General features: G+C 40.0%; 1 protein-coding gene across 7 annotated transcripts in view; it reads left to right on the plus strand.

Moving 5' to 3' along the window:
- The first annotated feature begins 2462 nt into the window (after positions 1 to 2462).
- The window catches only part of LOC135107648 (metastasis-associated protein MTA1-like), a 59336-nt gene continuing 37705 nt past the window's right edge, over positions 2463 to 24093 (plus strand). For all 7 annotated transcript variants that reach the window (XM_064017738.1, XM_064017735.1, XM_064017736.1 and 4 more), the window contains exons 1-2: positions 2463 to 2627; positions 12114 to 12181. In XM_064017738.1, the coding sequence (XP_063873808.1) occupies positions 2600 to 2627; positions 12114 to 12181 (96 nt within the window). In that variant the 5' untranslated portion in view covers positions 2463 to 2599. The remainder of the gene's footprint in view (positions 2628 to 12113; positions 12182 to 24093) is intronic.

The raw sequence follows: 24093 nt of genomic DNA on the forward strand, positions 1-24093 counted from the left end.
TGTCGAGGTATTTTTAGCGTCCCCCCTCTATTTTCAGACTGTCACTCTTCGCTTTATAAGATTCTCCCCTCCCATGCTTGTTCTTCTCTCGCCTCACACCTCATTAAGATGGTTCTCAGATTCATCAATCGCCTATTCTGTCTTTGTCTGTACCTACGTACTATACTATGAAAAATAATGACTGATATGCAAGAAAACGAGCAGGAAGTATCGCTTTCATCTGGACTTTATTCATCTTGCTTATATGCGAGTTAACGTGGTTTATCTGAGGCTTGACGCAACTTCCCGCCCCGATAATGATATCAGCGTGCTACCCTACGTACATCATTGTTTTTAACCTCTTTATTTTTCTACTAATTCTAGAAAAAAAATGCTTTACAATTTTTTCTAGGTTGTGGTATTTTTCCCTTATTTTTTTTTTTTTTTTTTAATCTTAACTATAGTAACAAAAAAGGGAAAAAAAAAGTTAATATTTGTCCCTCTCATGGTTATTCTTTATTTATATTTTCGCTGTTTTAAGGCGCGCAACCCAGCAGGTCGCCGCCAAGAGTCAAACCAGCATGAGGAAGGCGGGCCGGCGGGCGATAGGGCTGTAGGCCACTCACGTCCCTGCCGCTGTTACTGCTACTGCCAGTCTGTCCGTGTCTGTTTGTTTGTCTGTCTGAACCGGTGTCTACCTTCCTCCTCCCACCCTCCCTTACCCATTGTCGCGGCTTGTGGGACCTCGGGAGCGTTAGAGCACACACACACACACACGCACACACTGTGCTACACCGACGAGTAATAAGATACACGTTATATTGTACACACACACACACACACACACACACACACACACACACACACACACTGAAAATGAAATAAATAAATACAACAGACAAACAACGATAATCCAACGCTTCATTATAACCTTCGCATGAATGAGCCTTCTCCCTTTCACCGTTGTTGCTCCTCTACACCCTCTTCCTCGTTCCTTCCTTCCTTCCTTCATTGTCACCACACTCCCCTCCCTTTCCCCAGCAACAACCCCCAACCATTCATTGGCTCCCGCCCCGCCCCGCCACTTACATAAGCCTGCACGGGACCATACGAGCGGGAGTTCCACTGGCGCTGTGTTTCACCACTGGAAAAGTTAAGGAATTTCAATATTGTGCAGTCGGCGTGCGAGCAATGTCTGGAGGGAGGGAGAGCGAGCGAGAGAGGGTGGGTATGGGAGAGGGTTCTCAGAGGGGTGGTGGATGGTGGGTAGGGGAGGGGTGATGATGGCGGGAAGGAGGGGTGAGGGAGGATGGAGGCAGTCTGGGAGAGAAGTGAGGAGGGTGGAAAGGAGAGATAGAGGGACGGGGGGAGAGGAGGACCGTGGGAGTGGGAGGGTAGGAAGCGGTAAGGGGGACTGCTGGTTCCTTCCCCCAAGATGTTGGTGCCCCTACTTGCCCTACCGCGACCCACCTCTACATACTGCCCAACGCCCTCACTCCGTCGCCCCACGTGTCTTTTCTTTATTTCCTTGTGTTTATTATTTCCCTCTGTTGGTGGCGGCGGTGGCGGTGGCAGCGGCGGCGGAGACAGGCGGGTGGAGGGTGTGCTGGCCGCGGCGGCCGTCGACACATTTGTAAATGTTCCGGATTTCTGTGTGTCGAGCTTGACCACCCGCGACTTTTATCTCTACACTGACTTGCTGCTGACTACCGCTTCTGCCCTGCCCTCCCAACACCTCCAAACTACAATATACTAACGACAAATAATGTGAAAATAGCCCTAAAGTATACTAGAAGTGAAAATAAATAATTTGTAATTAAAGTAATCTAAATTTCTGGAAGCTGTGGCCAGCTGCGACCGCGAGCCGCCCGCGAACATTTGACGCGCCAAACTCAAGACGGAAATGTATATTGGTAGGTTTTTATTTCGCGCGTCACCTCGTGTGACACAGTAGCTGAGTGAGCCATTGATCCGTTTGTCTGGATGTCACCGAAATGGAATGAATTTTTCTCAAGTAATGTCATCAAATATACATACAACAACTGTGGCCGAGTCCTGATCATATCACGGCCCTGGTCATAAATTTCTAATATCTTGTACCTCATAGCTCTGTCCCGAGGATTTATTGTCCTCCGTTGTTCACCATGGCCTCATGTACCTCATAGGTCCATGTTGAATTGCCTGCACGCCTGCAATAAGTGTACAAGAGGCAGTAAGCAGTAATGGCTTTGTCTGGCGCGAGGCAGACTGTGACGTCACCAAATTTATGTTCCAAGGCTCCAACTCCGCCGCGCGCCGCAAGCTCTTGTAAAACATTATTACCACCCCGCCACTGCGCTACTACGGGCAGGAAGTGGGTAAATACTATATAATATCTTCATATAACACAACAAATATATTTTACAAAACCTCTAAAGGCCGCAGAAAGGCAAAGACTTATAAGTAATAATTAAAAGTGCGCACATGGCGTGTTGCTGGAACGCGTCTCAGAGAGTGAGAAAATGGCGACTTGTCAGAGGCACCCGTCACGTCCCTCGTCCTAGGCGGCGGTGATGAAGAGCAGGGCCGGTGGAGGAGCGTGGCGTTCACTCGTAGAGCAAGTGTGCATGTAGTGGTCAAGATGGCGAGTAACATGTACCGCGTGGGAGGTGAGTAGCGGCGGAGCGGCCTCGACGTGTCCCCCTCCGTCCCCCTCGCCGGTCTCGCTTTAAACTTCGAGTCCCGTACATGCAGGAGCTCTATTTGGCGGTGCCGTGTGGGCGTGGGAGGACGTGGGGGCGTAGGATGGGCGTAGGGTGGGCGTGGCGGGCGGTGGGCGTGGGTGGACAGGACGCTTGGTGGATGTAAACATTGTGAAAAGTGAAGTGAGAAGGGCTGTGTCTGAGTGTGTGTGTGTATGTTCGTGTGTCTGTGTACGTAAACGTGCGTGTGTGTATGTATGTGTGTACCTACGAGCGGTTTGGTAGGAGGTGTGTGTATGTTTTTTGACACGTGTATGTGTGTGCGTGCGGGTTGTTTGTATACATGGTCATGCTAGCAGTGAGTCTCGTGCGCGCCGTGGCTGGGAAAACTGAACATGAGTTAGTGGTGATGGTGATGAGGTGCAGGAGGCGGGTTGTGATGTGCTGCTTCACTTACTCGTGTGTACCTGAAGAGCAGGGAGTGCATACATAGATACAGTTACACACACACACACACAGGCACATACGCGAGGTCTTACTATAATTAGGTAGACAGGAGACACGATCATGGCATCAGTGAAATAGGGTATGCTTGGGTATGCCATCTCTGACAATTGGTGAAAGATGGTAAACTAACACAGTGGCTTGTCAACATTGCCATGTTTGAGTGTGGCCATGACAGACATCAGTGAAGTTCCCTTTCATTTCAAGCATTTGGGAGTGTTGATATGTAGTGTTCATATACTGGGAATGGAATGTGACCTGTCTTCTGTCAGAATACATTAATTCTTAATAATGACATTGGCCAAAAATGTAGCCTTAACTTCTGAAAGCTTCCGCCTCTCCTCACTTACAATATTTACTGGCGTTTCAAAAATTAATGTCATCACCACATTTAACTTAATGTAACCAAATGTAGCTTGTGGATTTCACCTGAGCTTGGCTGTGTGGAGAAATTGTAAGATTTTTCAACTTTCATATTGCTTACATGAAATTATTTGCTATATTATTGTGTATATTCATTAATTTTGCACATCTGTGTAAGGTTAGTTGTTTTGAATCATATGCTATTTTATTGTGAAAATTTACAAAAAAAAAAAAGTTGTGGATAGAGGTGTGTGTGTGTGTGTGTCAAGTGAAAATTTGTAAAGTGAAGGAATTGCAGCCATTGTGCTAGTACTTCATCTTATTTCAGAACGAGTTGTTTAGTTGCCTTTTGCTTTGTCCCGGAAAGTGTTAAGGAAGCCCATTACTTTCAAGAGATGGCCATGTTTTCATATTTAAAGAATAGCTGTGTGAAGCTCAAAGTATGCAGGACATATCATGTGTAGAGCTGTGAAGACTGAGATTAGTCTGTACTGTCATCTGTCGGCTGTTCTGTCACCCTAAATAATGTGCTGAGTTGGGTCTGACAGAGGGGTAAAAATTATGGTAATAGCAGCTTTATCATCATTTCATTAGACTTAAATTACATGGTACATTATATATATCTTAATAGTCCTGTAATGTGGTGACATGTCAACATCCCACTATGACAATTCCTTCCACTTCTTTAATTCCTATTATTAAGGGAATCCCTTTAAAAGTTGTCATGGAATATAGAGATGCAAGGGAAGGGAGGAATGGTGAAATTTTAAATTGTCATCATAGCAATATATATATATATATATATATATATATATATATATATATATATATATATATATATATATATATATATATATATATATATATATATATATATATCATAGCTAAACGTCATGTATGTTGAGAAATTACTCATTAGCAACAGGTTCTTCAATTATCTTGGAAACTGCTCAGTATCACAAAATGTGGTGCAGTAATCTTGCTATCTGAGGACACCCATGCATGATGACAGTCAGGAGTGATGCTTTCATTTACTGATTAGCCAACATATTATTTTTTTTTATTTATTTTTTTTAATGAGTTGCTAACTTATTTTGTATTCCCACCTAAGCATTTATTTTTCAAATACCAGTTTACTTTGTATCTGGCAAATCTGAGATTACAACTACAAATACATCAGTGTTATAGTAGGAATACAAAGTAATTTTGCTCTGTGTTTTCAAACGAGGGAAAACAAGTACCATTCACCTAGTTTGAGCTTCACCTGGAGACAGTAGCTGTGTTTGCATGTCCTTGGGTGGCGAAATTTGGTACAGTACTGTGCCAGAGTTCATGACACCATGTATGGCCTTATGGGTGAATGTTGAGAACCTGTCTGATGCTTTACTTCATACCAGATAGGTAGGAAAGACCAATTCTGGTCTTAGGTCACTGAGTGGCAAGTTGTGAGCATGTTTTGTGATTACTAGGAGTAATCTACTTTTATTTGCGAGCTTACAAAATGATGCATTGAGAGTTACTGTTTACTAATAAATGAGAAATTGTTTTGGAGAATTTTGTTAGTACATTTGCTTTTGATCAAAACACTGAAATGGGGATAAATTTGCCTTGAGAGACTTCCACTAACAATTGAACCTCTGTCAGGACAGTCATGGAGATGTAAGATGCAAGTGGCCACCAAGGCCTCACTGGATATTGGTTGGCCATGATTGTCCTGTCGCTACATATTTTTTTGTCTAGTATACACATTGCTGATAAATTCAGTCCACTTAGAGCGTGAAAGTTCATCATCTGCAATGGGTAGTCATAGGTCACAGAGGAACAAATGAGTTGTCATGTGACTAATCTGTTACATGTAGAGATTATTTGTTGGTGTAAAGAAACATGAGCTGAAGCTGCTGTGTGTCACATTTTGAATAATATTACTATTATCATGTACTTTATGAAGGATCTAGTATTTGTGGTACTACTTTCAGCTAGTAATGAAATGCATGATCAAAATTATTCTCTTTCTCCATGTATTTTGATATATTATAAATGATATATTAAGAACCATCAGAAATGCTTTATTCTACTCTCTTGGATGTCTCTATAGTTGTAAAGACATGTTACAGGGAAGGGCTTTTCAAAGCTAAACTAAAATTCAAAACTAAATTTAATCAAACATTACAACCTCTTAACTGGGAGGAAGAACCGCAAGGGGCTTCCTTCATCCTTTTTCCTATGACTTGACCTTGCAAGAAAGAAATTTCAAAATGTATCCTGAACTAAATTGGTCACCATTTTGGAAATCTCTGCCTAACCATTTTGGATTACAGATTAATGGGCTTTTCTTTCCCAAGTATGTGCTTTTGGCTGGCCTTTACACACACACACACACACACACACACACACACACACACACACACACACACACACACACACACACACACACACACACACACACACACACACACACCCTGTATTTCCCACTATATACGATGGACTTTTTTTTTCCTTCCCCCCAAAAAATGCTCCAAAAATCATCCTACGTTTTATAGCCCGATGGCTAGGTTTGGGTAGGCCTTTGGGTTATGGTTACTGTTACTAGAGTAACACCTAAACATCACTGTTTGACCTGAGAATGAAATATATATGTTTATATATTATTTGATAATGCTTACAAATCAAAATAGTGCTAAAATTACTAGATAATGATTACAAACCAAAATAATGCTAAAACATAAAAGCCGATTGTTATAACTCTGAAGCACATCACTCAATGGCCTTACCTCATGTGAATAAAATTTGTGGTAAATTTATTAAAGTAATGAAAAGCTTTATGCTGAAGTCATAGCCATAATTTGTATGAAGAAAGTGGCCTTAGCTGGTTATGCTTCGTGTACTTGCCATGAAACACTGCTGCTTGTGAAACCTTAACATGCTCAGGGAGTGTTTTGTTTACCATTTCAAGTCGACAGCAGCTCAGGGTAGGAACACTGTAACTCTTCAGCCAATAATGGAACATCTTGAATGCAAAGAAAGGCAGAAAGCAACATAAGGTATTGTCATAGTCATAATTGTTCAGTGACTGTTATGATCACTGATAAACTAGTATATTTTCTGCTCTTCTGTGTTGGTTTGAGCTGCAACTTGGACCAAAGCCTGATTGAGGGGCGGGTTATGCAGTTCAGGGAAAAAGTGGGGCTTATTTTATTTTTTTCTAAATATCCCCTGTCAAATTATAGGTGTGTCATGTGTTCCAGTGCATCTTACATAGCGAGAAATACGGTATATGTATTGTGCAAGATAAATCACATCTTTTTATTACTGTTTTAGTACAATTGAATGTTCCATAGGAATGGATCATTCTAGTCATATCAATAATTTCTGAAGGTTCTTATTCAGATTCATAGGAATAAAATCTGAATCAATTCCTTTCCATCTATACTGTACATAAAGTGTTATCTTTAAGAAAATGACGCTGACTCAACCTGACAGCTGATACTTTACTGTAAGGAAATGACTATCTAGCGAGTCCTGCACTTAAGGTGCAGCCAAGAAACACTCATTGTAGTATGCATAATTAGGATGAAGAGGAGACCAGACAGAATACAAACCTTCACAAATAGGCTGTTGTGAGTGGGGTCCTGCCAAGCTGTAAACATTGAATGCAGGGGCTGCTTCAACTGCCCTGCGGAATTTGTATCTAATGCAGATTTTCAATGCAAAAATTCTTACAACTGAACTGGTATTTCATGATTAAGTTATGATTACTTTGTTTGGGTGCTTTATTTTTGTTTGATTTTATTTTATATTATTTTATTTTCTCCTTGATATCTGCTTTAACTTTAAAATTCATATTTTGGTTTTTGTGAAGTGATGTCTGTTATATCACATTCTTTTTAAGAAGAATTTCAGTATTTGTTGTTTACGTATAATGTGTTTATATCACTTTCTTTTTAAAAGTAATCTCATTATTTGTTGTTTACGTATTATGTTTTTTTGTATATTTTTTATATCACTTTCTTTTTAAAAGTAATCTCAATATTTGTTGTTTACGTATTATGTTTTTTGTATATTTTTTGTCCTTGAGTGGAAGTGAGTGTGTTGGACAGTGGCCAAATTATTGGAATGAACTTTCTCATTGATAATTACATTGAATTTGTAGCTCAGTGATGAAGGGAATGTGCTTTGCTCACATCCGGCAGGTCCTGGGTTTGGATTCCTAATTGGGGCCTTCTTCACCTGGAAGTGATTAGGTAGGGGATAAAAGTGTTGGAAGTGTGGTGTTGCCTTCCTGGCTGGCTAGCAATCTTACCCTTCAGAGTGGATGTGTGCCTACTTGCTGCAGCAGAACACTATGGCATACACCACACCTGGTGGGAGAAAGCAAGGCACATTGTATGAAAAATTAATAATAGTGTGGAGTAGATAATGTGTATAATTAATGTAATTTATGTGAGATTTGAAATGTTCATGTGTTATGTATTATATTTTTGCTTTTTCCTTTTCAGTTTCATATCTTTGTTTTACTTAATTTATTTTTTAGATGTCACTTTAGATGTACAGGAAATGTGTAGTTGCACTTAACTGTATACCTTTCTCCAGTAACTGTTACAGGGTTGCTATATATTTATTTATTTTTTCCTTTTCATTACATTTCTTACCTTTCCCTCCTCCATGAGAAAGTGACTTCCAGCTGCACCACAAGGAAAGGAAGGAGGGAAAGACACAGCACCACCCAAACATGTGTCTTGACACCTTACACACATGTCTTGTCAAACCTGATTGCTCTTGTCTTGATAAACTTGACTTTCCTATTTTGTACCGACCAAGTGCATCCTTTCTTGTATAGGGCCTGCCCTTTCCCCTTTATCCTGCTCTCTCTCTCTCTCTCTCTCTCTCTCTCTCTCTCTCTCTCTCTCTCTCTCTCTCTCTCTCTCTCTCTCTCTCTCTCTCTCTCTCTCTCTCTCTCTCTCTCTCTCTCTCTCTCTCTCTCTCTCTCTGCTGTTAGTTCATCATGAAATTTTCAGTTTGTCTATTTGCCAGTTAATTTCTTATTCATAGCTTTTACACACAAGTGAGTAAATGTTGTTTAGTTTATATTTTGTTGCTGTAGAGATTATTTGTTATGTATCATGCCAAACTTGATTTTCTTTTTAACTAACTGTGATGGGTGGGACTCACCTTGGAAAGTTTTGTGAGATGCAGTTAGTGTTGTTCTTTGCTCTGCCTTGTGAAATATACTATTGCTGGTAACTAGATGGAATATGAATAACTTGAACTAGCTTGAACTAGCTAGACGGTTCCCACAAAAAGCCTTGAAGTTCTGCCCAGTTATGAGTGTGCAGAGGAAGACAGACAATCATTACTTTAAGTAATATATATTGACTTTTTTGCAGCATAGGAAGTAATGTCAGAAACTGAGGGTTTGGCTATGCGTGGTTTCACAGTCCTATTTAGCAATCTGTATCCCACTGGATTTCTTAGGTGGAGGTGCAGGAGGTGACAGTAGTTGTCTGATGGTGATTGTATGTAGTATTTGTTAAGTTCTTAAGAGTTAAGGGCATGAAAGAAATAGTTGGGGATTGTATGTAGTATTTGTTAAGTTGGTAAGAGCGAAGGGCATGAAAGAAATAGTTGGGAAAGGTTGGGCAATATCTAAGTTATTACATTTAGGTACTTAGCTGACCAAATGGTGAGCAGGTCAGTTGTCAGTCACTTAGGATGCTGTAGGAATTAGTCAGCTGGTTAGTCACAGAATAGGGGAGACCAGGGCTAGTTGGCATTTTTTTTTTTTTTTTTATTCTCAGTGATGGAAAAAACTACAAAGAATTTGTTTTTTATGCTTTCATAGAAAAATAAGAATTTATCTTACTTTACATGAAATAAAAACATGGTTTCCTTTCCAAACTAAAGCTCTGCATTACCTAGAAAAAAATGACTTTTAAGTGTGCCAATATACCCCATATGAGGGGTAAGTTAGCACATCACATACAAATAGCAAATTAGATGTATGTAATTTTAAGTTTAGATACAGAATATCTGTTAAACTAAATTTCATGAAGGTTCAGTTCAAACAGTGAGAAAAAATGTTTTTCTTACTGTGGAAAGCAAATTCATTTTTATGTTCGAACCATCTCTCAAAATATAAGATAAAAATTTGTTCAGGAAGCTAATTAATATATGTATGAACATACATATACCACAAAAGTTATATAAATCAAATATAATATGAAAATAGGTAAATAATAAATAGGCCAATGTTATTCATATATGTTTGATACTATGCCAACTTGCCTCATCCATACCACTGATCTAAACAAACAATTTTCGTACAGATTAAGAAACCTAGTAGGATCTGTTTCAAGAGTAAACAATCCTTGAACCCAAAGACAAATTATGGCTAAAATGAATATCATTTGTCTATATTTAGATTTCATGTTAAACCAACAATGTGAATGAAAATTTACTTACCAGCATCAAAATTCAACTTTTCATCACTCCAGTCAAATTATGCGATCTTATAACGGACTGCATATTAGTGAGTGACCGCCCCCCCCATGAGGTGATTAGCTGGTGTGAGTAGCAGCACTTTCAAGCAGTAAATAGTGGAATTATTTCTAGTGTGCCAACTTAGCCCTGGTCTCCCCTACATGTATTACAGGGTGTGTATATCATTCAGTAGTTAGGTGCTTAGTCACACAACGTGGTAGGGAATGTGTAGGTCATTTAGTCACCCCCACTGGTTAGTCAAACAAGGACTAGGTGTGTAGCTAATTTTATCAATTGATCAGTCACATGAGATACCAGAGGGTGTGTTAGTATTTAGTCTTAGATTTAGCAGAACACATATGAAGCACATTACGATGTTACCATTATTTGCTTTCAGTCTAACAAAAAGAGTGGAGTGTTTGATTTGAAGGGTTAAGTTAATGTATGGAAGTTTCTGTCTGGGTTTGGTGCCTCTGAAAAGTTTATACTTAATATATTGGAGGGTATGCTGGCCTATTGGTGTTAGTGTTGGTTAGTTACACGAGATGATAGGTGTGTGAATTATTTAGTTAGAAGACACTTGGTGCATCACTATTAGCTGGTGAATTACTCAGCCCATCTAGAGGAGCTGCCTATTCCATCAGTCAAATGGTAAGCTGGCCATGGTGATTGCTATTACTTTCAAATTAATGTGAAAAGAGGATGATGATCCAAATTCAGTAAAAATACCATGTTTTGCTTTTATGACACTGACTGGGCTATTGCCATTGTTTGCTGCTTCAAGGAAAAGTTGCTTGATGCAGGGTAGGTCCCTTTGTGAATGTGAGGGAGAAAAAAAGTTAATGGTTAAATTAATTAATAGCCTATATGTAAAATCTGCTACTAGCGAAGTTCAGTTTATGAATGTTGTGTTACTTGAAAACTGTTGGAATTTTATATCAGTAAGCGTGTGTTGTAGGAAAGCAGTAGAGAAAGTTTAGTGTGTTATAATGAAGGTTTTAGGAACACTTGGGAAGGTACGTATTATAGTAGATGTGCTCATTATGGAAGAAGAAATCAGTATTTTTCATTTGTGTTAAATTTATCAGTGGCTTTACTGATTAAGATATATTCAGGAATGATGCAAAAGAAGTTAGCTGTATTACAAACTAAGCAATGTGCCCTTTGGCTGTAAGTAAGATTTGGGACAAAGTTGAGAAGCTGACCTTTTCATGGGGTGTTGGTGCCTGTCGTACTTGTGGTTGCATTATTTAGAAGACTGTTGAGTTGCAGAAACAGTAATGGCTCTAGAATGGTGTAGCATGTTTAAATGGGTCCTGGTGTTGAAACTGTTGAGTTGCAGAAACAGTAATGGCTCTAGAATGGTGTAGCATGTTTAAATGGGTCCTGGTGTTGGGTTTTGGTGTGAAGAGAGAGAGGGGTATGCTGTGCTCTGATCCTTGGGTTGTGTAGTCATTGAAGATTTGTTGGCCATCTTTTTTGATGCTGAAGTGCTAGTATGGATTTTAACATGTTCTTTGATTATGCTTGTGTGGGTGGGGAAGGGCTACTATCTTTACTGGGAGTTGTTTGCCTGGTGCACAGATTGGTAGGGAAACTATTGAGTTATTGCTATTGGTCATAAGATTGGATATCTTTTAGGTACGTGTGTGTGTGTGTGTGAGAGAGAGTGAGGCTTGGTCTGTATTTGTGTGTGTGTGTGTGTGTGTGTGTGTGAGTGCGCGGGTGCGTGTGTGCGTGTAAGTGAGACGATCTATGCTGTTAAAATCTTTTCTTGTTTACAAAGTTACTTGTTGTGGGGCTGGCAAAGAAGAGGGAGAATTGAAGGGATAACTTCTTGTGTTTTCATTAATCATTTTGTAAGAAGTCTCTGTGCTTACATATATCTGTGTTACAGAATATTGAAGTACAGTATGTTAATAGGTCTGGTTATGTTTAAGGGTTGGTCCTGGCATCCAGATAAATCTTCATGTTTTTTTCCATGTGAAAGTTTATATTTTGTATTATTACCTGATTTTGTATACCTATGTAATTGATTTGCTCATGAACTTTGTGTTCTCTATGTATTTGTGTACACAGTATCCTAATGTGAGTATTTTTGCCTTACAGATTATGTATATTTTGAAACCTCATCCACATCACCATATCAAATTAGAAGAATAGAGGAGTTAAATAAGGTATGTGCTCATTGCTCTTTGGGTTGTAGTTATTACAGTAGTTGGAGGTGTAGTGCTTTACCTAAGTTATATTCTTAAATACATGATTTCATAATTGTGCTATAGTTCAAGTAATGGGAACTTGTGATATTGTGTATATATATATATATATATATATATATATATATATATATATATATATATATATATATATATATATATATATATATATATATATATATATATATATATGTGTGTGTGTGTGTGTGTGTGTGTGTGTGTGTGTGTGTGTGTGTCTGTGTCTGTGTGTGTGTGTGAATAGATAGATTATACACGTAAGATTTGTGTTACTTTGAAAGAACATAAATGAAGAGTAATTTGTTTGTAACATGGGCAGCTTGTGTACTACTTGGCACTCTGTGGTACACTACCTGTTGAGAGAATAAGACAGAAAACTGAGAGAGAGAGAGATGGAATATTAATACTCTTGGAAATTTGCAAGAGATTGATAAAATTTATTCTGAGCATGTTTTAAAATGTTTTGATGGGAAAGACATTTTTGTTTGTCAAAATCTTGTAGATGTATGCTTTTGTCACTTTACTTGCATTTTTTTTCTCTCTCTTTTTTTTTTTTCTCTCTCTCCAACAGTTTTAGGTTACAAACTCACTGGACTGTAATGATGGGTAGTGGGTATACACTTGTTTCCACACCAATAATCCTTTGTGGTGGTGGGGAGTGAGATGAAGGAGAGAGGGAATTGCTTCCTGCTCTAGGTTGAGTGGGATGTATTAAAGGGCAAGAGTCACATATGCCGTTATTTGGTCTGTGCTGTACATTTCCTGAAAACAAAAAAGAAATGTACGTGTAACATGATGTCTTGAGTTCTTGGCTGCTCGTCATGGTGGCGTGCCCTGTTGTTGGGTGCTTAATTGTAATGATTTAGTGATATGTTGGTCATGTCATTGATAAATAACATAGTGTTTTATTTCTCATGGTCCTGGTGCTTCAGAGCAGTGCAAAAAACAAGTAATTGAACTGTTTAGAAACAAACTCTTAAATTATGAACATTGTGGTACACTTCAATTAGGCATATACTTGTGGTTCCTTAGGGAGACAGTTTCAAGGGGAAGGCTCAGTGAGATTATTGCTAGAGTTTGTTTTGCTTAACCACAATGTCATCAGTGTTAGTGATGGACTTATGAATAATTGTATGGCATAATTTATCAAGTATACTGTAAAATTTCCTTCATTGGATGTTTTTTGTGTGATGTCTTACTTCTTATTTTGAGCTTATCTGGAAACTACTTTTTCTTCAGTATTACCTTGATTCATAAGATGTCATGACTTGCTACACCTTACAGGGCAGGAAGTGTAGTGAGTAAAGATTTAGAAGCCATAAAGACTTCTTTTAAAATATACCCGACCTGTTCTGTAACAATACTCACGGAGCAGGGATGAGCTTGAAGAATCATGAATCAAGTGTAATATGAATGAAGTTTTGAGATACAGGCTGCTTGGCCGTACATTAATGAGTGTTTTTTCATTGGTGCCTTGGCCTACATTGTATGGTGGTGTTGAGAACCACATTTTCTTTTCATTTTTACTTTATATTCTTTTTCACATTCTATGAGTTGCTATATTGTGTTAAATTAAAGGCATCACATATTGTCACAGAGAGAATGCTGCTTGTACAAAACTGTATGCCATACATTGAATTACTCATTGCAAACTACAATGTATGCAACAATTAATACCAAGTATTCATCTCAAGATTGTACCATTCTACCAAGTAACTTGTACTCAGTGGTTAGTAAAGAACAGATATGATATATACGCTAAACATACTTGATCTTAATTTTTTCTCATGCCCGTAGTTGTTCATTAGTTTGGTGCACAACTTTAAGCATTTTCACTTTTGTCTGATGTGGCTTTGTATCTATGGTTTCAAAGGTATCTGATGAATACTTTCTTTTTCTGTTTAGTCAGGCAGTGTGTATATAATTTGTCTGCTTAGAACATGCTCATGTGCTCATAAACTCACACACAGGCCTCTGCTGTTGTGTTCCTTTAATCTTGTTACTGGTGCTTTGTCTGTCACCTTAATGACATTAGCAAGCCTGCAAGACTTGTTGCCATACTGACATACTAAAGATGCTCACTTTGAGAACTATCTGTGAGGAAATGCTGACCTAGAACTGTATAATCTTTTCCACCAGATTTCTCTTGCTTGAAATACTTTGGTGTTATGTATTATATAAGCATGAAGTCTAAGCTGTTGGAATAATGAATGGGTAAAGCCATGTTCTGAGAGGATATGTACCTTGAAAAGACTGATGAAAGTGTTTTGAATATGAATAGATGGAGGTGGTGTCAGTCATCGAGGTACATGGTGTGGAGATGGAAAGAGGTGTGATGAGAATGAGTGTGAGAAGGGATAATGAAAGTGATGTGAGAGAGCATTGTGTGTGTGTGTGTTATAGAGATGGGAAGGAGTTTGATAAAAGTGTTGATAGTATAAGTAGACAAGGAGAAAAACATACATAGGGATTTTTTTGTAGTAAGCATCCTGTCTGAAGTATATCCTGTGGAGAGCAAGATGTCAAGCAGGGACAGTTTCAGCTCCAAATATTCAGTCAACACTCTTATCATTGATTTATGCACAATTTTATACTTCTGTCTGTACATAAGTGTCTGCATGGTTGTGTTTTAAATGTATGTCTTACTTCTCTTAACATGTGTCTGTATGCATGGGTACACACACACACACACACACACACACACACACACACACACACACACACACACACACACACACACACACACACACACTCATTCACTCACTTCATAATGCTTCCATTGAACTGCTATCTGTAATTTGTGTTGCTTCCAGTGGATGTTTTTTTTTTTTTTTTTTTTTTTTTTTTTTTTTTTTTTTTTTGTGAGAAAGCCTCTTGAAAGTAATGCATTGCTTCTTCAAAATGTATATACTTTACGTAGTACTCATTTTTCTGATGTCTGGTAGGAAGGGTTTTTCTCTTGATTACAGGAAGTGCCAGGAGAGGAAAGCATAACGCCAGAATCCCATTCACTGAGACATACCATTCTGTATTGTTTTTCACTTTAAAATAATTTTTCTTATCACAAAGCAAAATATTTAGTTGCTAATAGTGAGGAGGAAGGAAATTAGCCATTGGTTTGAAGTTTGATTTAATTCAGTACTCAGCTGTTACCAGTATCAGCTTCTTGCATGCACAAGTGTGTGGTGAAGTGACAAAAGCATTACATAAGACATGGAGACATGAAGCTGTGTGGTGGTGCATGTTGCCTACACTTCATCACTCCTCGACAGGGACGTATCTTTTGCACTTGGCAGCAGGATGAGGTCACTTGGCATTGATTTAATACTTCATAATACCACAGCTGTATTGACTGGGGCTGTTCCGACTTGCTGCTCTGTTGCTTGTATCCCTAAATGTTGCACGGACCAGACATGCAGAGGAATGATACGTGCAGCCTGGCCTTGATGGGGTGCTATGGTGTGTTTGTTGTACCGGCAAGCATTGACATTGCTGCATTATAGTTTCATGCTGATCAGTGGCAAATAGTAAAGAAGTGATGGTAAAAGCAACAGCAATAATGAAAGCTGCTACGCCTGAATATAGGAAATGTAGATGTTGAAAGCTGGTGATATTCAGGTGAATTTTTCACGAGCATATTCAGTGGGTGTTATTTTCTGGGTCATGATGAAGTGTGTGTGTGTACTGTGCTGGCTGTGTGTGTGTGTGTGTGTGTGTGTGTGTGTGTGTGTGTGTGTGTGTGTGTGTGTGTGTGTGTGTCATTAGGTGATTGGCAAAGCATGATAGTGAAGCGAGTGCACGTACATGTCTCCTTGCACCAGAACATGGCACGATCAGCAGTGTAGCACTTGCACATTGAACCTTGCATTAAATAAATTAATCTAGCATGTTGTTAAAAATAATAGGGAAAATGTAAGCCAAGAGCATGTCCAGTCCTTTTTCATTTCTCGTCTTTGTTGTATATTCAACTTCATACACTTAGATGAATTGTGATTACTCCCCCCCCCGGAATCCCTACCCCCACAAATCCCAGGTCAACCCCCTTCTCCCCACCCAGTCCCACCCACCCAACCCCAACACAACCCTCTCCTCTCCCTCACACTACCCCACACGGTCTCCGCCTCTATCCCCTCCCCTCCCCTCCCCTCCTCTCCCCTCCCCTCCCCTCCAAGTCGGCGAGGTCAAGGCGTGGGTGCAGTGCCTGGGGGAGCGTTACCACTTCCCCTCCCCCCGACATCACCCCCCCTAGCATACACACACACACACACACACACACACACACACACACACACACACACACACACACACACACACACACACACACACACACACACACACACACACACACACAGCAAGGTGAGCGTGGAGGAGCGCACTCTAACCTGACGTGACCTGAGCGTGACAAGCTGGAAATGTCAAAAGGCAGGCGTGTGAAAACAAAGAATCGGTTAAACGCAGCGTGGTAATGTCAGACGAACAGGAGGAAATTAAAACGCTGAACTGTAACAGTGCTGGGTGGAAATGTTTCAAAGAGACGATGAGGGCGTGTAAGACGAGGGAATAGATGGATGAGAGCAGGTGGGTGACTGAAGTAAACAAACACAGCAGTGACGGGAAGGAAAGACGTGAGAGATGCACAAGTGGCGGGGAAGGACAAGGAACAGTGAATTTATATTAAACGTTATGATGGAGAGAGAGAGAGAGATGTTTAATGCATCAAAAGTGAGAGCGAGAAAATGTAAAGGTCATAGATGAAACCTGAAAATAAAGTGAATTGATGTATAAATGCACTTCGTTATAAGTCTGCGTTTTTGGCGGATAAAAGCATATTGCCATTACATAAATAGACTGCCATAGTAATTGACAGTGGAGAAAAAAGAAAGGTAAAAAATTCCGTTACAGACACGCTTGTATAGGGCACTTGTTATACAGTGCAATGCCCTAGATAAGCATTTATTTTATTTGTCAGGGAAAAAAAGAAAAAAAGTGCATTACAATAATATATTTTCAGTGTGTCTGTGTGTGTGCAGATCACAAATGTGTTCTAAATATATAGTTGCAAACGTGAAATATAGAGAGAGAGAGAGAGAGAGAGAGAGAGAGAGAGAGAGAGAGAGAGAGAGAGAGAGAGAGAGAGAGAGAGAATAAACGAATAGATTTTCCTGCAACACATGAATATAGTACATATACTAGCCACAAGAAAAAAAATAGATATAGAAAGGGAGAAACAAAAGAAAAATTACTCTAACAAGCACTTTTCCATAAGATTTTTTATAGCTCAAAATATTAACGCTCTAAATACGTAACTGGCGATATGAAAAAGCAAGAAAAAAAAAACGAGGTAAAAAAAAAGTGCAGCCTTTACGAGCGTCACCGAGAGGACCGGGAGCAGGAGCAGCAGCAGCGGCATGAAGAGGGAGGAAGGGGGGAGGGAGGAACACACCACTTAATTAATGACAGTGTGCTCAGTGTTGCCAGGTGTGTGTGTGTGTGAGAGAGAGAGAGAGAGAGAGAGAGAGAGAGAGAGAGAGAGAGAGAGAGAGAGAGAGAGAGAGAGAGTTTTCTGGCGGACCTACGTGATAGAGAAGAAAGAAAATAATAGTAACGCTGAGGTTGAAATAAAAAAAGTAACGATGAAATATGAATACAGAATCCTTAGGTGACTTCATTCCTTAGACTATTAAAAGTATACATTAGGAGTGTGTGTGTGTGTGTGTGTGTGTGTGTGTGTGTGTGTGTGTGTGTGTGTGTGTGTGTGTGTGTGTGTGTGTGTGTGTGGTTACGAAACGTCTAAAGCATTTTTTTTTCTCATTTTATTTCTTCATCTTTTCAGTCAAGTTTTTGTCATGCACCACGTCTTCTCACTATTTATTTATTTATTTATTTATTTATTTATTTTTTGCAGTTGTCGGCTCAAAGTGGCTTCTTGGAGCCATAATGCATTTTTATTGTTGTTGTTGTTATTATTATTATTATTATTATTATTATTATTATTATTATTATTATTATTATTATTATTAATGTTTTTGTTTTGTTAACTTTTCGCTCTACCACTCCACCATGCAGTTTTTGCGTATTATTATTATTATTATTATTATTATTATTATTATTATTATTATTATTTATTTATTTATTTATTTATTTATTTATTTATTTTTTGCTAATACTAAAACATTTACTGCGTCTGTTCAGTATTTTATTTACATTAGGTAGTCATTACAATTTTATGTATTTTTTTTCATATGCGTGCTTGTGATTGTTTTTATTTATTAAATTTAATTAAATTTAATTAAATTTAATTAAATAAATAAATTTTATTTATTTATTTGTTTATTTATTTTTTATTTATTTTATTTATTTATTTTTCTTTTTGTAGAAATAAAAGTTTTGAATTCCTTGCGAATGCTTATTCGACAGCGGCCTTGAAGTGGTAGACATTTTCTCTCTCTCTCTCTCTCTCTCTCTCTCTCTCTCTCTCTCTCTCTCTCTCTCTCTCTCTCTCTCTCTCTCTCTCTCTCTCTCTCTCTCTCTATTGCATTGGTTCATTTCTTATGCGTTCGCGACTTGGAAAAAAAAATAAGAGAAGTCAAATTGAGAGAGAGAGAGAGAGAGAGAGAGAGAGAGAGAGAGAGAGAGAGAGAGATGAAAGGCAATATTACTTCTATACTTCTCAACCGTAAACAGCAAAATGGCGCCCCATGTCTCAAGTTATGTGTTGTATACCCCCCTGCCTCCTCCCCCGGCCCCCACGTATTTCTCTCTCTCTCTCTCTCTCTCTCTCTCTCTCTCTCTCTCTCTCTCTCTCTCTCTCTCTCTCTCTCTCTCTCTCTCTCTCTCTCTCTCTCCCTCGTGTTGACTACATAATACATACAGTGCAGAGAGAGAGAGAGAGAGAGAGAGAGAGAGAGAGAGAGAGAGAGAGAGAGAGAGAGAGAGAGAATTACTTAGATAAAAATAAATAAACAAAACCATAAGATAAATGTAGATTCGTGTGTGTGTGTGTGTGTGTGTGTGTGTGTGTGTGTGTGTGTGTGTGTGTGTGTGTGTGTGTGTACTGGTTTAACCTCGCTCCAGGTACTCGCCTCTTTCACTTTCAACATGTGTTCAACTTGTATTATTCATGTGCTGTCCTGTGATGTCAGTATGTGTTAGGGGGATTGGCAGCTGTGTGTATGTATATACTCGTATATGTGTGTGTGTGTGTGTGTGTGTGTGTGTTATGTATACAGCAACGTGTGTTTTATGCCCTGGTGGTTGTGTTGTGTTGATAAAGGGAGTGGAAAGAGATGTTTATTAGAGAGAGAGAGAGAGAGAGAGAGAGAGAGAGAGAGAGAGAGAGAGAGAGAGAGAGAGTACTCGTTTGGGTTCTGTATTATATTTGTCGAGTAGCAAGATTTGGGAAGGCTAAGTTCCTTTTGTTGGATTATGTTTTATTTGACTATTTATTTATTCGTGTTTTTATTTATTTTTTGCTTCTAAGGCACAAAAAAAATTAGCTTCCTTTTTTATTCCTTTTTTTTAAGTTTCATTATTGTCTATAGTTTTCATCTTTTCTATTATTTTGTCTCGCCATTGTCTATCTTATATTATTTTGTATTTTGTTTCGTTTCTGTTTCATTATCGTCCGCTTTTTTTCTTATTTCGTTTCTCTGTTCCATTATTGTCTCCGTTTTCTTGTTTCCTTTTCTCGTTTTCCTTCGTTTATTGTCTCACTGTCATCTCTTCCATTAGATTTTTTCCCATTTTCTTTTTGCTTTCATTTTCCGTTCTCTTTTCTTTTTTTTTTTTTTTGTGCTCCCTGGGTTTGTCTTCGCGTTCATTATGCATTAGCACGTGGTTTGAATCACACACACACACACACACACACACACACGCTGATAATCATAGCCCACCCCCCATTACCTCCATGTCTCCCCTTCTTTACCTCCCCAGATCCGTCCCCTTTATCTCGCCACATTTTCTCCCACTGACGCCCACGCTTCCCTTCCTCCTCGTCCTCCTCCTCCTCAACCATAGCATGCGTTTATTATAGTTATCATTTACATCCCCACGCCTCTCTCTCTCTCTCTCTCTCTCTCTCTCTCTCTCTCTCTCTCTCTCTCTCTCTCTCTCAGCAGAACGGGGAAAGGGAAGGGGTAGGGGCGGGTGTTATTCACGGTCAGTATTAACGGAAACGGAAAATCACCTCACTTAACAGGGGGAGAGAGAGAGAGAGAGAGAGAGAGAGAGAGAGAGAGAGAGAGAGAGAGAGAGAGATTTCATGCCCAGTGGTGTTCCTCTTTGCTTCAGTCTTTGCAAGGGCGTGTGATTTGAGTACTCACACACACACACACACACACACACACACACACACACACACACACACACACACACACACACACACACACACACACACACACACACACACATAAAGTAATAAATTTTACCCGTATATTTGTGTGTGCGTCATAATTATGTTTATATATACTGAAATGGATTTTTTTTTTATTGATATACGAGTTTAGTAATCTTACTACTACTACTACTACTACTACTACTACTACTACTACTACTACTACTACTATTACTATTACTACTGTTGGTGCCGCTGTTGCAGTAGTGTGGGAGCAGCAGTTCGGTGCAGCGGCAGTGTACTTGCAGCACTTGTCTCTTGCCCCTCTTCCCCCTTCACTACCCCCTCATTACTCTCAGGAAATTCACCCCACACCCCCTTTTTCACGAGTACCACCCCCTCCCCTTCCCTCCCTTCCCTTCCTTCCTCGTCCCCTCACCTCTCCCTTCACTCTCCCCTCCACCCACCAGTCCCCTCCCCTCCACACTTGCTCCTCCATTTCCTCTTGTCCCCACGCCCCCCTCTCCGTCTCCCTCTCCCATCCCGTCCCCACCGCGCCCTCGACTCCCCAGGTTCTCCCCATGGCCCCTCCTCCTCCCCATCCCCTCAAAACTATTACTTCCGGTGGCGCGCGTGCGCGCACTCGAGCACAGTGCTCGTCTACACACACACACACACACACACACACACACACACACACTCTCTCGTTGGTTTCCCCGTCACGCCCGACTGGTAGATGGCACCACCTTCTGCACTCCCTGTCCCCGCCACCACATCACACCACCACCACCACCACCGTCGCCACCACCACCACCTCTATTCTTTGTTATCCCCACCATTACCACATCTTCACGTTGTAATCACTTCATATCTTATCCTTTTCTTTTGTCACCACCACCACCACCACCACCACCACCACCACGACGTCTTCGCATCCCATTCTCAACCATCACCACCATCACACTACACACCCCATCCACATCCCATCCACCACCACCACCACCACCACCGTCTTGTCACGCCAGCAAGCTCCGATGATCCATTACGACATATGACAAAAGGGTGTGTTGGGTTTGTTTTTGCTGTACTTTGATAACATGCTCTGGTTTTTTTTTATTTAATTATTTTTTTTAAGGATTGGTGGTGGTGGTGGTGGTGGTGGTGGTGGTGGTGGTGGTGGTGGTTTTATCTCCTCTTCTTTTTCTTTCACCATTTTGTTTTCCTACCTTTTTTTTTCTCTCGTCTTATCTTCTTATCTTCATCTGTGTATTTAATGCTTCAGCTCGTCATGTCCTCGTCCTCTTCCTCTTCATCTTCGTGTTGTTGTTGTTGTTGTTCATGTTCATCTTTTATTTCATCATTCTCTCTCTCTCTCTCTCTCTCTCTCTCTCTCTCTCTCTCTCTCTCTCTCTCTCTCTCTCTCTCTCTCTCTCTCTCTCTCTCTCTCTCTCTCTCTCTCTCTCTCGGGATCCAGCGCTTGCTGTCGATTTTTTTCCCCCAACCATCATTACTATTTTCCCTCCCCTCCCTCCCTTGCCCACCCCTCCATCCCCGCCTCTTTGGTTCGTTTTAATATTCTAGGGGCGCCTGGCAACTTTCCTCCCTCCCCCCTTCGAATTTTCGTTAAAATTCTACGGTCAGGTGACGAGAAAGTTTTTTTTTAGATACATTTATTTATTTTATCGCAAATACGTGATGGTGCGTTTTATCTTTTTTCATTTTCTTTTCTTTTTTTTTCTTTTTGTGGGGAGGGAGAGATGCGGTTTTGTTTTAGGATATTTTGTGCGTTTTTAAGTAATATTATTCTGATGTTTTTTTTCAACCTGTGTGTGTATGAGAGAGAGAGAGAGAGAGAGAGAGAGAGAGAGAGAGAGAGAGAGAGAGAGAGAGAGAGAGAGAGAGAACACTAGGCCCCTGTGTTCTTCCCCACCTCACCCCACCTCACCTTACCCTACCCAATTCAGCCTTACCCAACCTACCAGTACCCTCACCCACGTAGCATCTTGAAGCCAAAAAAAAAAAACACCACAAAGAACACTCTCTGAAAATATGCCCCGGTACTCGTTGATCGACGTAACATATCAGTGAGGGGGGTGGGGAGTGAGTAAGGGATGGGCTGTAGAGAAGAGGAGCTGCTAGCCAAGGGGTAAGGACAGATGAAGAGGCCCTTATTATTAAATGCTTTGTTCTCTCAATAGGACTTTTCATAGGCCACGTGGTTACATATATGATTAGTTGACATATGGGTCCCTCTCTCTCTCTATCTCCTCTCCTTAGAATCTATTGTTGGATTTCGTAAGGAGGTTGTCAGTGGAGAAATACTTAAAACTAAGTTCTTAAGGGAAAAACCATGGAAGCAGGCGCAGCAAATGACACGACCTCTGACCATAACTGTAGTACGTTCTCCATTTCCCTCGCTCACTCGCCCGGCAGCCCTTCCTGTCACACACAGCCTGTAGAGAGTGTATCGACTTGCTCCGTTGCCTTGCTCTCTCACCTCGACTGTTTTCAAAGGCCTCACACATGATTTGCCTATTCTCAAGAGTATTCTTCCTGCTTGTAATGTAAAAATCTTGTTAGCCTTGTCTCTAGAATAACAGAAACGCCGTATGACTTTAACTAGAGCCCTTTGAAAGTAACGCAGGTGCGGCCCAGCAGAAGTGTTTCAGAATACGGGTCTCTGCCTCACGCTGGACGCCAACGCATAGGAACACACAGGAGGGGCTTTTTTTAGGGAACTTTGCCTCGCGCTCTCATATAGCCACCCAACCGCGGCACTGGGAGGGGTACAGGTGTGATGCTTGGCTCTAGAGTTGTGGCAGTGTTTTAATAAGAGTGTGTGTGTGTGTGTGTGTGTGTGTGTGTGTGTGTGTGTGTGTGTGTGTGTGTGTGTGTGTGTGTGTGTGTGTGTGCTGTACTGTCCAGACTTTATGTTGGTATAGGGTCTCTCTCTCTCTCTCTCTCTCTCTCTCTCTCTCTCTCTCTCTCTCTCTCTCTCTCTCTCTCTCTCTCTCTCTCTCTCTCTCTCTCTCTCTAATTCATTAATCTACTTACTACTTCCTTTATTTATTCTTTTCTTTTATTTATTTATTTGTTTACTTATTTATTTATTCATTTATTCATTTATTTATTTGTTTACTTATTTTGTCATTGTATCTTAATGCGTCTTGCTTTCACGTGTTTTATTTGTTTTAATTGAAATTTGGTTGTACTGAGATTTTTTTCCTGTATTATTCATTGGGGTTTTGAAATTTCCTTTTTTGGAATATTGAGGTGGATTGTGTATTATGAGAGAGAGAGAGAGAGAGAGAGAGAGAGAGAGAGAGAGAGAGAGAGAGAGAGAGAGAGAGAGAGAGAATGTGCTATTTTTAACGTATTGCGAAACACCGTAAAGAGATTTTGTTGTAAGAAGCAGTTTGAACACACACACACACACACACACACACACACACACGTGGTGATGACAAACTATTACTACTGTAGTTATCATACGTACAGTAGTGGTATACCATTGTTATTTTAA

This window comes from Scylla paramamosain, chromosome 15, assembly GCF_035594125.1.
Source record: "Scylla paramamosain isolate STU-SP2022 chromosome 15, ASM3559412v1, whole genome shotgun sequence".
In the NCBI taxonomy this organism is placed as follows: Eukaryota; Metazoa; Arthropoda; class Malacostraca; order Decapoda; family Portunidae; genus Scylla; species Scylla paramamosain.